This window comes from Scleropages formosus, chromosome 7 (genome assembly GCF_900964775.1).
Source record: "Scleropages formosus chromosome 7, fSclFor1.1, whole genome shotgun sequence".
Lineage (NCBI taxonomy): Eukaryota > Metazoa > Chordata > Actinopteri > Osteoglossiformes > Osteoglossidae > Scleropages > Scleropages formosus.
In genome coordinates this window covers 23,423,917-23,438,048 of record NC_041812.1, presented here as the reverse complement: position 1 = coordinate 23,438,048, position 14,132 = coordinate 23,423,917, and the positions used below count along the sequence as shown (strand labels likewise).

The 14,132-nt window shown below is 40.2% G+C and overlaps 2 protein-coding genes across 2 annotated transcripts; both read right to left on the bottom strand.

Moving 5' to 3' along the window:
- Positions 1-741: 741 nt before the first annotated feature.
- nudt7 (nudix (nucleoside diphosphate linked moiety X)-type motif 7) lies at positions 742-2,922 on the bottom strand. Its single transcript, XM_018738793.2, has 4 exons — positions 2,741-2,922; positions 2,160-2,319; positions 1,550-1,708; positions 742-1,231 (listed from the first exon to the last, which is right to left on the bottom strand). Exons 2-4 carry the CDS (start codon positions 2,316-2,318, stop codon positions 881-883), a joined length of 669 nt encoding a protein of 222 aa, XP_018594309.1. The 5' UTR covers position 2,319; positions 2,741-2,922; the 3' UTR covers positions 742-880.
- A 2,446-nt stretch (positions 2,923-5,368) lies between these two features.
- On the bottom strand, positions 5,369-13,121 carry bco1 (beta-carotene oxygenase 1). Its single transcript, XM_018738867.1, has 11 exons — positions 12,622-13,121; positions 10,032-10,160; positions 9,534-9,663; positions 9,064-9,211; positions 8,706-8,853; positions 8,327-8,547; positions 7,839-8,105; positions 6,585-6,687; positions 6,198-6,292; positions 5,975-6,086; positions 5,369-5,766 (listed from the first exon to the last, which is right to left on the bottom strand). Exons 1-11 carry the CDS (start codon positions 12,698-12,700, stop codon positions 5,603-5,605), a joined length of 1,596 nt encoding a protein of 531 aa, XP_018594383.1. The 5' UTR covers positions 12,701-13,121; the 3' UTR covers positions 5,369-5,602.
- Between the last annotated feature and the right edge of the window lie 1,011 nt (positions 13,122-14,132).

Genomic DNA, 14,132 nt, shown 5'->3' with positions numbered 1-14,132 from the left:
GGAAAAATATCTTTCCTACCACGTAGTGAAATGTGTAGAAATAAAGGTTCACAAATATATCACCTGTTTACACTGAAGCACTGAATAATTGTGGTACTCAATAAGGCGAAAGTTTTGCATAAGTGCTGAAGAGGTTTATTATTGTAAAAAAATATTGTTATAAGTTCACAATTTACATGTTCTCATATTTAATGCGTTAATGAAATTAAAGTTTTTAACAGATGCACATATTTATCCGAAAGGTACATAATTTATCCGATAACAGCAAATTTACATTTAAATTTGTAACATTGCACTGGCGGTGTTTTAGCGCCACCTAAAGGAACATCCTAAAATAGTACAATAATCCCACAAAAAATAATCCCACAACCATAACTGAATTCAATTATAATTCCATAAACATCATGTATAATTAGAAGCTTTCAAAATTCCTCTTCATGTCACCTGTGTGTTCTTTACATCCCAGTAGTAACAGAAGATTAAATATAAACAATAATTTCCTATCACACAGAAACATAAACCTTTGCATCCCATCATACTTATTATTAAATGCTACACCATATGTCTGAATGAACCATTTAATGGTAACAGCCAAAATCCATGGTACCAGTGAAAAATTAAGGTGCACAAATCATTTCTAAAGAAGACAAAGGAACCAATCAAGTAAAAAAGGTTCAATTATTATTTAAACTGTAAATATTTTCCTCTCATGATGGAAAATCATATCAGTTGCATCAGAAATTTTAACTCGGGGGAAAATATCAAAATCACAAAGTGCAATTTCTGTTACTTTATGTTGAAGAACCTTTCATAATTAAGTTTACGGCAATTTTAAACTGTTAAATATATAACCAGAAAAAAAAAAACATCAGGCAAGAAATTACAGTTTACTCAACCCCAGTTGGAAATTGTGCTGAAAGTAAGACAGGGGGTCTTCAGGGTCAAAATCTACCTCAAACATTGGCTTTCTCCTGTAGACCAGAACTGCAACAGTTATGGCCAGCAGAGCAGTTAGGCCCCATATGTGGTACTCATTGTTCGAAGCAGCATCCAAGTACCAGAAACTGTGAACTCTGAATGGCAAATAAGATGCCTTAAAAAAGGAATGGTTGGTCTGGGAAAGGAAATAATCCAGCGGCACTGTGAATACACCACTCACTTCTTCTGGGTTTGGGTTAGCTTCAAAGGTGCCATCAATGAGACCCACCACTGGAGTGATCAACAGGCCGTTCTTCAGAGGGAGAGAACACACGTTGGAGAGTGCAGTGAGTGTAATGTAGGCTAATTCCTCAAACAAACAACAGAACATCTTGAAATATAGTTTAATCCTTTTGGGCATACATTACACACTGCTCCTCAGAAACTACAATGCTACTGCTATGTGTAGGTCTGCAATATGTACAAGGATTCTTTCATGTTATCCCCAATTGCAGGGAAAGTCAGCAAACAATGAACAACCGTGAATATTTAAGCTCTCAGTTTCTGGGTAATATAAAAGAAATCCAAGAAAGACTGAGAATGGACTGTACGTTTGAGACTGAAGAAGTACCTTATTCAGTATCGGTAGAAGCTTTCCTATGACCTCCACCTTATCTGGGGGAAGACCAATCTCTTCCTCGGCCTCCCTGAGAGCTGTGGCTATCTCATCACGGTCCTGTGGGTCATACTTCCCACCTGGAAAGCACACCTCTCCCGCGCCACTTCTAAGCTGAAATAAAATCCAAAACAAATGAGGTGGAAAACACCTACTGAAAAAGAAAGCCCTCCAGCAGAGCAACCATAACTGGTCCAGAAACTGTCAAATGGAGGTGAAAAAACACTATTCCGCACATATTATTCCTGAAACGAAAACATTTGTGAATTTCCTTGCAAGTATTAATAAAGTATTATCCTATCCTTCTCATTTACATACAAAGCATGAAATATAAAGATTGATGAGATAGTGATGAGACATATAGTAGTGATGCATAAATAAGTTTTCTTCTGAGTAATATTATCAAGTATTTTCTAATTTTGTTGAAAGTACAAATATTACAGAAGCAAACAGAATTCCACCGAGGTTATACTATTTCTTTAGTAACCATAACTTTAGAAAATCAGTTAATACTAGATGTGAACAATGAAAGTGTCTAACACCATACTATGTATTGATGACTTGCCTTTAATGATCGAAGTGTCATCAGAACATGAATTTCTCTATTCTTCATAAGCAATGGGATCAAAACGGACGCCTTTGTCAGTGCAGGTACATAAACTGTAAATCCGGTATCATACTTTTTGATATGGGCTTTGATCCTTTCTGTTTCTCTAGCATCCATCCTGAGAAAAAAGACCACCAGATCTGAGTATGTGGTGATGGAAATTAATTCCTTTTACATTACATTACAGCACTAAGCAACTTACAATTAGAAACCCATGCAGCTGGGTAATGTTTTTCACAACACAATTGTTGAAGTGTTTTTTGCCATCCTGATTTCTGAACGACATCTGATTTTACACAAGACAAGAGAATAATCTAGAAATGCAGCACGGGAAAGCCACCGCTAGTTGGAGTGGTTATTAACTTAAAAGAGAGGAACTATAACCAGAAATTGTTGGGTCGAGTACCACTCCTCCTTGACATATATAGCGCCCTTCAGTAAGGCACTTAACGCAACTTCTACAGTAAAATTACACACCTGTGTAGATCATAAATAAACACAAATACGCCAGTACTAGTACTAGCAGAATATATACTCACCTTGCTCAGCTACGTAAAAGAGCAGACACTCAGAAAAGCCACTATCCAACAACGCAAAAACAAATACGAAAGATGTTTAGGTTGTAGATGGTCAGAGCAAATTAAATGTCTGTCAAGCTTTCTGAGCTCCAGATGCCCAGTTTCCCCGGACGCCTCATGCTGCTCCACACACCCAAGCTACGGGTCAGGTGAACTGCACCGGATGTGACGTCATAAACAAGAGACGATGTCATTTCTTCGTCGCGTCGCAAAAACGGTAGAACGAGTAACTCTGGGTTTCTGTGGAACGTGCGTGTGGTTCGTCGGTTAATTCGCAGCTTTTGTATCTTGACTTACGGTGTCTTCGGATAGGGAGGAAGAATTGCATTCCGTCGATGTAGATGTTTGTTAAATATTAATAAGTGTTACTGGACTTTGTGTTTTGTTTGAGTTGACAAGCCGGACCGCCAGGCCACACTGTGTGACAGAGAGAAACAACACAGCCACGGGTGTTACATTTAGGCGACACTTTCCCCGTAAAACGACTTACACTACAGTGTTAAATAAATTACTTACAGTTATTTGCCAATTCAATTTATACAGCTAATTTCACTGGAGCAATTCAGAGTACGCAAGGCGTAGGCGGTGTAGCTCTAACTAAACTACTACTGCCTTCCGGCTTCCCCACCATGCCATGGTCTACTCTAAAATTATTTTTGAAGTTGTTGTTGAAATACAATCTCCCAAAACACAGCATGCTGCTATTATTATTGTTTCGATAGTCATGGTAATGATCTCTTAGTAAGTGGAATCGCTAGGTACGTCGTGAGTTACATCATTGAAAACAGCAATTTTATGACAATGTCCTGTTGTTGTGTGGTTTTATTAAAACAGACAGTTCCTGCTCTTTTACCAGCACAGCATTATTCATATTGTACAGGTAAATTGGTTGGAATGAAAAGCATGCAATTTTTTTTTCCTCATGACAGGCACTGAAACCCGCCTCTGGTGATTTGAAGGTGTAGGTTCTGCTGGAGTTAATTCTGCTCATCATCCTGCCCATAAATATCCCAAAGTTTGTTTGAAAAGTATGTAATACTGACACCACCTCCACCTTTGTACCATTTCAAAATCAGGTCAGTGCTCAGTGTTTTTGGAGCCTGCCTTAGTGACTGCGGGGCCCAATTTGGACGATTTGGTGAGACCCCTGAATTTCAGATTATTTCAAGTTATGTATCAGTAAGATATACTATTCCGTTGTATTAAAAACAAAACAATTTATATTCATATAGAGAAAACAGTATCCGCCTCCCTGGGGAGGTGCTCCGGGCTTGTCCCACTGGGAGGAGGCCTCGGGGCAGACCCAGGACACGTTGGAGAGACTATGTCTCCCGGCTGGCCTGGGAACGCCTTGGGGTTCCCCCAGAGGAACTGGAGGAGGTGTGCGGGGAGAGGGAGGTCTGGAGTACTCTGCTCGGACTGCTGCCCCCGCGACCCGGCCCCGGATAAAAGCGGAGGAAGATGGATGGATGGATGGATGGAAAACAGTATCTCTGCACCTCTCCCCACAGGGCCCCATTGGGTCAAGTATGCTCAGCTGGCCTTGCAACATCTCTGGGCCCCTTAACCTTTGATGAAAAATCAACACTGAGGATATGGGGAATGTTTAAAGTTTTTATTTTTTATCTAAAATTAATTTTAAAATATGCTCTGACCCAACATGAATCACACATTTTCAGAACCACTTGTCCCGAGCGGGGTCACGGGGAACCGGAGCCTACCCGGTAACACAGGGCGTAAGGCCAGAGGGGGAGGGGACACACCCAGGACGGGACGCCAGTCCATCGCAAGGCACCCCAAGCGGGACTCGAACCCCAGACCCACCGGACAGCAGGACCGAGGTCCAACCCACTGCGCCACCGCACCCCCCAACATGAATCATAATACCATTTTAACTTGTTCCAGTTGTTTTTATTGTCATTCTTCGGAGACCATAGTGCAACACCGAACATAGCACAAGACAATAAATAAATACACAGGACAGGACGTGGGTATGGCTGTGAGCTGGAGGCAGTTGTGGTGTAGTGTAGTGCCGAGTTCACTGTTTGACTGTGCCAGGTGAGTATTGGGAGGCAGCTGGGTGCTGAGTAGACTGACTGCCTCAGGAAACAAACTTGCGGAGTCTGCCGGTGGTGGCATGGATGCTCGTGTACCTCCTGTCAGACGGCAACAGGGCGAAGAGTCTATGAGAGGGGTGAGAGGGGACGTCCACAATGCTGGTGACCTTGTGGATGCAGCGGTTTTTGTATGTGGAGTCGATGGCGGGAAGAGGAACTTGTAGTAACTTTGGTGAAAGAGCAACTCTGTACTAGGTATCTATGATTTTATTAAGGTACTCAACAATTAGCTCAATATTTATACTTAAAAATGGTGATAACACCATATAACTTCAAGCATAAATATTATGAATTTCTTTGTTCACTTTTTACCTCGTAAATGTGCTACACTGTACATTTGTTTCTCTACTTTAAAATACATTAAAGATGGATGCAGACATCAATTAGTTTTCATACAATTTTGATAGTTATTTAGTATTAATAACTAATTAATAACAGATTGAACTGTGTTGTAAAATACAAAATTGGTGCACACCTTCATTACCAAATGGCAAAAATCTCTAATAAATGCAGTAATCATCAGCAAATACTTGCATTCTAACGAATTTTATGTTGTAAACATTTCTCCACATACTACACATTGCAGTGTGGTTAGATTAGTCTTTTTAAAGGATGTGTTTCTGAAGATGCATATAATAAAATCAGCTTTCATCAGGATGTAAAGTATGATTTTCTTATGACTGCAGATTTACATCCATTGTAAGCTTCAAACTTGTACTCTGTCTTGAAAGATGAAATATCCATGCATGTCCATGTGAAGCTGTGCATTAACAGAAGCTCGTGCAATCTCCGTAAACGTTTTTGCCTCCAGCACTAGCAGGAAGTCCGACTTCTGTGAATCCATACTGATGACTGTTGCTAAAACCACACCTGAAAACAAAGAAACATTGTTAAAGATAGCAATTAACCACAGGACTCTATGCATAGATTAAAAAATATAGAGAAAATACTATTTTTACACAAAAGTTCAAAAACAGCAAAGTCAGATTATCTCATCTCCAGCTGTTTTCTGGAGAACACACCGGAATTGAAAGTTGAAAGAATGTTATAATATGCCTGTATGTGTAAATTAGCTGACCATCATCTTCCTCTGTTGCATTAGGATTGGCAACAAAGACTGGTTCACTAGGCCAGCATCCCTGTTCTTCCCAGTGTACCATCTTCTTTGTTTCAGTGTCAAATTTTGTGACCTATATAGACAAAATGAAACAGAAAAATATGGTTTAAGCAATAATTTTACAGGTTCCAGTATTGAGTGACTACAGGTGAGGTATGAATTGAAAAGATGTAATTCATTCAACCTTGGTAGGTACTGGTGGCTTCTCAGAGCAAGTCAAATAGACATATTTTTGTTTCTTGCCATTGAAGTTGTAGTTAATTCTGGGAAGGTCCAGTCCTGGACAGATTTAAAGTTTAAAACAGCAAAACATAAGAAATGCATGGTAGAGGGTATCAGCCTAAACTGTAAATTAGTAGTACTCATGCAGCTTTATAGTCTAACATGTAAACATGCCTCTTCTGGTTTCTGAAGCACTTCAAATTTTGCATGGGATCTAGAGGTTATCAACAGTAAAGTATGTCATATTCTCATCTGTACTCGTCCCATGTTATAATAAGTGTTGAGCTATCATATAAGCTATGATACTGTAGCTCATGATATTTTCCATATGAACATATTCTGTCCATACCTTCACAGAGAATTTCTGGTTGGCAGAGAAGCAGCTTTTCTTTTTCCTTCACAGCAGTGGCTGTTGTATACTTTAATTTAACCAGATCTTCTCCAACTGAAGCCTTCAAAAGAAAAAAATATATACACCATAAATCTAAGTGCCTTGACTTTGCTAAATTTCACTGAAATTTTGACTGGAACAAGGTTCTACGCTTGTAATAGACAAAAATGGAGTTTTCATACAGAAAAGAGTCTAATTGCTGCTTTAAAGTATAGTGGTAGATTCATGATTTTATGGAGCTCTTTTTGCTTCAGAGGCCCTGGGAACCTTGCTAGGGTACACAGCATCATGGACTCCATTAAATGCCACAAAATTTTAGGTCAGAATTCAGATGCCTCAACCAGGAAGCTATAACTGGGTCATGGCTGGATCTTCCAGCAAGTACATGACTCAGAGCACACATCCAAGTCCACACAAAAATGATTCACTGACAACAGTATCAACCTTTCCCAGTGGCCATCCCAGCTCTCTGTGGTGAACCCCACTGAGAACCTGTGGGATGAGCTGAAGATGAGGGTCCAAATCTAAGGACCAAGGGCTCCGAAGGATCTGGTGAGATTCTGTATAGAATAATGTCTCAGATCTCTTGTTAAGTGTTCTCCCACTTTATACAGCATTATATGGAACAACTCAGAGCTGTTATCTTGGCAGAAGAAGCATGAACAAAGTACCAGAGGCAAGGATGGCAATAATTGTGACATGCATCTCTCTCAGAATAAAAATGTGTTAATTTTTTTCTTCTGATAAATGCTATCACAATAAAAGAATATAGTTTTGTGATTGCATAGTGATTACAGCTGTTGCCTTGCACTCTAAAGACCTAGGTTTGAACCCCACCTTCTGCTGTATTACCCTTGATCAAGGTACTTATACTGACTGATATAGGAAAAATTACAAAGCTCTATAAATGGACAAATAATTGTAAGTAGGTTAACATTGTATGTCATTATCAAGAAAAGCTGCTAAATTAAGAAATAACTAAATACATGTTGCTTGGCATAGAACAAATTCCCTAAATAATTAAATTAATTTTATGTAGCATTTTTTGCTCATCTTTACCAAGGGTGCCCAATAATGCTGGAAGGCACTGAATATATAATAGGATTTCTTCTGAAAATTACATTTATGTTTTTGTACTTTATGCCATTTATTACACTGGGTAGTAATGATTTTTTTTTTGCTTTGAGTTCTGTAATGTAGGTATTAAAATACCTTGTCAATCTGCAATGGAAGGACAAATCTCTTGTATTTTGGTATGGGAATGGATTTTTTTGAAGAGCCAGACTCATTTATTTCCTGTCGAAGGCTGTTCAGGTAGAACAAGTCATACAGGCTGTTGTCGTCATATGCAATGATATCAAACACGATGTGGCCATCCTCCTCAAACGCATTAACGTGATGGTAGACCACCATGGCATCTGTGTAGTATCTTGTCTCCACTGGCTTTTGGGTCTTTCTGTCTATCAGGTGAATCAGGGTCTGAAGTGCAAGCAGGCAAAAGACACAGGTGTGAAAGTAAAACAGCAGTAAAGGTGCAATGAATAAAACATGCATTTACAGAAATATCATGGAACATGAGGACCATGATCTATTGAAAATACTTGTTTTTAAAACAGCTTTAAAAATCGTCCAATTTTATCAATATCAAGAATGACTTTTACACGGAAAAGGTAAAATATGTAAATGAAAGGGTAATTTACATCATCTTCAGGGTTGTACTTAAGACAGCTCGCCCAGTTTGTGTGCCTCATGTATGCGGTGGCCATCTTCAGGATGTCCAGTTTTAAAGGCTGTTCAATAAAGATGATGTAGTTGTCCGTCATACCGAAGCTGTGGTAATAGCTGGGGGTCAGGAGTGAGCGGCAGGGCACTGAACACAACACCTCCAGGTTCTTCAGGGCAGGCGTGCCCTTGGGGACATCTGCAAAGAGACATGGAGTTTGGTCTCATTTTTATATCACTGCTGTTCTTCCACATTTTCTCTTTAGCCTTTAACTCACTGCTGAACCACCAGTAAAAACGATGCAGTCATTTACATCTTCCAGCATTAATTAACAATCAGACTCAGCGTTATCTTACCCTTTGCAATGGGTGGAACTTTGAATATAGTATATTTTGTCTTGCCCTTCTCTGCTATTTTGGTCCCAATGTTGTAGCTGTTTCCTTCCTTGTCATAATGTGGGTGTGATGTCACCAAATTTACTGCTAGGTATTTCTGGTAGTCCACCTAGGATGAAAGAGCTGATCACCAGAACAAATCTGAGCATGATGAAACGAGGACAACTTCTCTGGTAATATTTTCATTCCTCCCCCAATCGTGTGTCTACATCTAAAGCTCTTTGTCTGCTCTGAAAAGCACTTGTTTACTCAGAGTTATGTGTCGCCAAGGAGAAAAGTGTCTGCTGAATGAATGAAATGCAAATATAAACTGTGTTACCTTGTCTTGTGTTTCCAGCGTCTCTGGATCTATTTTACGTATGTAGTTGGTTTCTGATGTGGCATAATAGTCCTCACCATATCTAATGATATTGTTCCCACAGTTGTCTGTGAAGTCTGGGATGGTGTGGGACAGAAAGGTGATTGCCCTAGAATTGTTGAAGAAGTATATGTAAATAAGTCTGTACACAGATCTGAAAATATATAACTACTTATTCCCTAGCAGTGTAAAGGGAACAACGAATACTATAAAATGCTTTGGATAAAAGCATCTTTTACACAACAAATTAGTAGTAAAATGACAATCTGTTACAGTGTTCATTTAACTGGTTACACTGGCTGGCTTCTTTACAGTATGATGGAATTGCCTTTTAATACAGGGGACACAATTTCGTACAACCTATGCTGTAAGAAAAACGTCATACAAAAATTCAGGATCTATTCTTCTAACCACAAACACCAAGAACTTACTTAGAGAAGATGTTTTTGCTTGGATCTGGGTACGCCATAGTTCCCATCTCAGACACAACTATTCTGTTGGCCTCCATGTTTGCAGTATAAGTGTCTCCACGCAGATATCGGCTTCTGTACATAACATCCCCTGAGACCAAATGAAAGTTATATTCTGCTCATTCTGACTTCAAAAACGTTTTTGACACCTTTTGGTATATATGTTTTTGTGATTTTAATTTCAATTAAACCTTCAGGGCTATAGGCAGTATAACAGGGCTTATAGACCTGAATGTAAATAATTGTTGTTTTTTTTTGAGACCTTCCAAGTGGCAACAAATAAATTGGTAAGCGGTACAAAAACATGCTTACATATGTTTTTGTACCAAATAAGCATGTTTTTGTACCGCTTACCAATCTATTTGTTAGTGAATCTACCATTTAGCTGTAATGTTTTAGGGAACCCAATGATTATGAGGGCCTCCATTCTGTGTGAGTTATGCAGTGCTCTGTCCTTACCACCTCTGAAGGCAAAGCTGTGCATCAGGGCCATTCCATCGAACCAGTGGTTGTAAGCGGTGTCCCCAACAGTGAACATGCCGGGCCCAATGCGCACAAGTGTTCCTTTCAGCCACTCGGGGATGCACCCTGTCACCACACACAAACAAAGAGGATCGATTGCCATCTTTAAAAACATGAACAGAGAAATAAAGGTAGCTGAAGAAAAATATTATTTTATATTTCATTAATTCAGTCTTCATTACCTGCTTGTCTGATGTGGGGTCGTAGTGGTCTGGAGCCTATCCCTATGTCTGGTGTGAGGCAGGGTACCATATTATAAACTTGAAACATAAAACTTGGGCACTTTTGCCCAGAGATCACCCCAAAATGTCCTGAGCTGTCCCACAGTTTTGTCCACTGTCGGACATTATATTTTAAAGAAGCGCAACAGCCCAGCCGCTCTTACAGGGATGCTACTTAGGGGCAGCAGGGATGTTTTTGGTGGCGCAGTGATTACAGCTGCTGCCTATGGATTCCAAAGGTGTGGGTTTGAATGGCAACTCCTGCTGTAGTACCCTTTATCGAGGTACTTACCCTGAACTGATACAGTAAGAATTACACAGCTCCATATACAAGGTGTATGTGTGTGAGAGAGAGTAAATCAGTGTCAGCAGCTTCGGGCAAAGCGTCAGCTGAATGAAAACAGATAATCCTTCACTTATGACATATGCAACATAAGATGTCCAAGTCATCAACTTTATTATATTATTCCCCACGTTGGGTTGTAACGCCTAACAACGGCCATTATATCCACTGTATTGTCAATGTGTCTGTCAGCGATTGTTGCGTTTTATTTACACGAGTTCTTTTATTTACAGAACGTTTTGTTTGTGATTCTATTCAAGTTATTTTTCACATCAGTTAGCAAGCGGAGACATGAGTGTTTTGGTGTGCAGAAAATAAAAAGTGAAATAAGAACGATTCAGAAGTTATAAAGAAAAGAACAGTGCATCGTGAACACGTAACTTGTGGGTCTGATCACCAACAACGATGAGACGGCCTACAGAGAGGAGGTGAGTCTCCTGGTAGAGTGGTGCCAGAACAACAACCTGTCTCTCAATGTCAGTAAAACTAAGGAGCTGGTGACTGACTTCAGGAAACAGGACACGGTTCATGCACCCATCTACACACGAGGGGACGTTGTAGAGCGGGTCAACAGCTTCAGATTCCTAGGGTTCACCCTCACTGCCAAACTCACATGGACTGAGCACACAGCATCAACCATCAAAAAGGCCCATCAACACCTCCACTTCCTCAGGTGTCTGAAGAAAGCCAGGATGTCCACTACAGTCCTCACCACTTTCTACAGGTGTGCCGTGGAGTCCGTCCTCACAGGGTGTATTACATCCTGGGGTGGCAGCTGCTCCATACAGGACAAGAAAGCCTTACAGAGGGTGGTCAAAATGGCTCAGGGAATCATGGGCACACGGCTACCAGCAGTCGAGGACACCTACACCACACGCTGCCTCAGAAAGGCGATGCGCATCATGAAAGATCATAGTCACCCAGCACGGGCGCTCTTCTCTTCCCTACCATCTGCAAAACGGCTCGGGTCTATTCGAACCCGCACTGCTAGGTACAGGAACAGCTTTTACCCCAGTGCTGTAAGAGTATATAACACTCACCAATGTGCCACCTTTAGTAACTAGGGTTGGACTGCTCCTCCCAAGCACACTGGTAAATTACACTGCCACTTTAAGCATTCTCCTTCTCATTCTCTCTTTCTGAGTTCTCTGGCTGTCAACTGGTATTATTGTTATTATTGTTACCGTTATTTCTTGTTATTGCTATTGCATTACTCACTGTCATTGTCTTTGTCCCTGTCCATAGTCTGTGGAGCAGCATTCAAGAAAAGAATTTCATGATACTTGTACACGGTACTTGTACCTATGACAAAAAACATGAAATTTGAACTCCGTCCTGTATGTCGTTTACAAGGCCCAGCCACCAGGGGGCGACAGCGCTAACACGCGTGGCGTGTGTGTGTGTGTCTGTGTGAGTGGAGGAACTTGAGAGTGCCAGAGAGAAATCACACCGCTAGCCAGGAAGTTGTATTTATGTTTTTTTTCACTACTTAAATAACAATCACTCACTTACGTCACAATAGTTAAAACAATATAAACTCCGTGACCCTGTAAATATGCGCCCACTTATTGTTTTAATAATAATAATGTGTGAAATGAATGCAAAAACACTACCAAATCATTAGAAAAATGCTGCCTTCATGTATGTTTCTTGTTTATATATCCTTATGGTTCATATTATACAGATTATTAAGGGGATTTGCGACTCACGACGAAGACCATTTATAAGAGGTTGTCGGAACGGAACCCCGTCGCGTCGTAAGTCGAGGACCCCCCTGTAACATGTCGGTGTGGTACAGTACTCGATAAAAACAGCAGAATCGCTCAGAGCACTGAAATAAATGTGCTGTAAGAGTGAAACTTTGCGTGCCGACTGATGAAATATATTCATAAGTATGTGTTCACACGAGTAAATGCTAACTCTCGTACAGTGTTGGCGCAGAGACGTGCCATGAAAATCTTACCATTGACTCGTGCTTTCGTGGGGCAGGGCTGTTCCTCTTTATTGCTGCCGTAGTCGTACTGCATTGTCTTTTCGCACATTACGAGTCTCAATTTAAACTCTGCCCAAACTGTTTTGAAGAATTACTGTACAAAATCTCCGCCTTCTCCGGAAACCCTCAAGAACTTCGCTTCTGTTTTGTTTTAGTATAGAGTCCCGTCTGCGTCTCGCGCACCGCGCAGTTTCTGTGCAAATACAACATGATCATGCCGTTTGGTTTAAACTTGAACCTAACAACCTGTCCCGAGTCCCCGACCTTTGAACGTTTCACCACTGTGCGATAAGATATTAGGAAATATCATATAGATAGTTATTCAGCGCTGTACAACTCTCCCTAACGGTCTGTTTTGTTGTTAGTTTATAAAGAAACACCCGACCGGTTTGTATTAACTGGTTGGTGCGACCGCTGCGCTCTGCAGTGAACACCAGTTTACAGAATCACAGTGTTACACAGGAAATCCCCCGTTTCAGATGGATTTGTACTAATTTCACACAATAATATGAATCAATGAGGTCAATTCTGTTCTGACGTATAGCTCGGCGTTTCAGCAAACGTGCCGTAAACAGGCAATAATAAGCTTCTCCACATACTCTATACATTTTTTTTTACGAAGGACCTATAATTCCAGTGGATTTCACCCCTAGTAGGTCCGGTCTGTTTCCAGTCCCTTTGCAATCATTAATCTCGAAAAAGGCACGGTGGCATTTTTTTAGCCCGTGTAACTGTTCTTCACTCTGAGTAGTGTACATGAATTTACTGTGTTTGCGTTCCGTCCAACACCTCTTATCCATAGCAGTGAGTGTGAATGAAAGTAACATAATACTGTTACGTTGCAGCTCAAAAGCCATGTACTTTACTCCAGTTACACTAAATACTGAACACATGATACGATAATTAAAATAAAAATGTTAGCATATGCAATAAAAAGACAAAATATGCGAAAAGAAAAAACTAGTTCAGCAACCAACTATGACTTGCATGTTAATATTTGATTGATCCATTTATAAAACAAATTCACTGGAAATAACTACCAGTAATACTCAGACAATCTTATTTTTAGTTACTATACATAAAAAGACACACATAGAGAAGGTATAAACTGAACACATAGTTTTTGCATATCAAGCCTGGGCAGTAAGGTTTCAGACACTCAGACATACTGAGTCTTAGCCCTCAGATTTCCTCCAAGCCTCAACTTTGCATTTAGAAATGTAAATTCTGTAATATTGGATGTACACTTATGCCATTTGTATATTGCTGCCATTTGGTATTCCACCACCCATCCATCTGCATTAACTACTTGTCCTGGTTAGGTCAGTGGTCTGAAGGCCATCCCAGAATCCCTGCCTATAAGGCTGAGAGTTTTTTTTTGTACCCTGGAAGGGACATCAGTCCATCACAGGGTAACTTTTGGTATTTTATAGCATATGACGACAATTTCATATTACGTGCATTTTCCTGCAAATATGTCA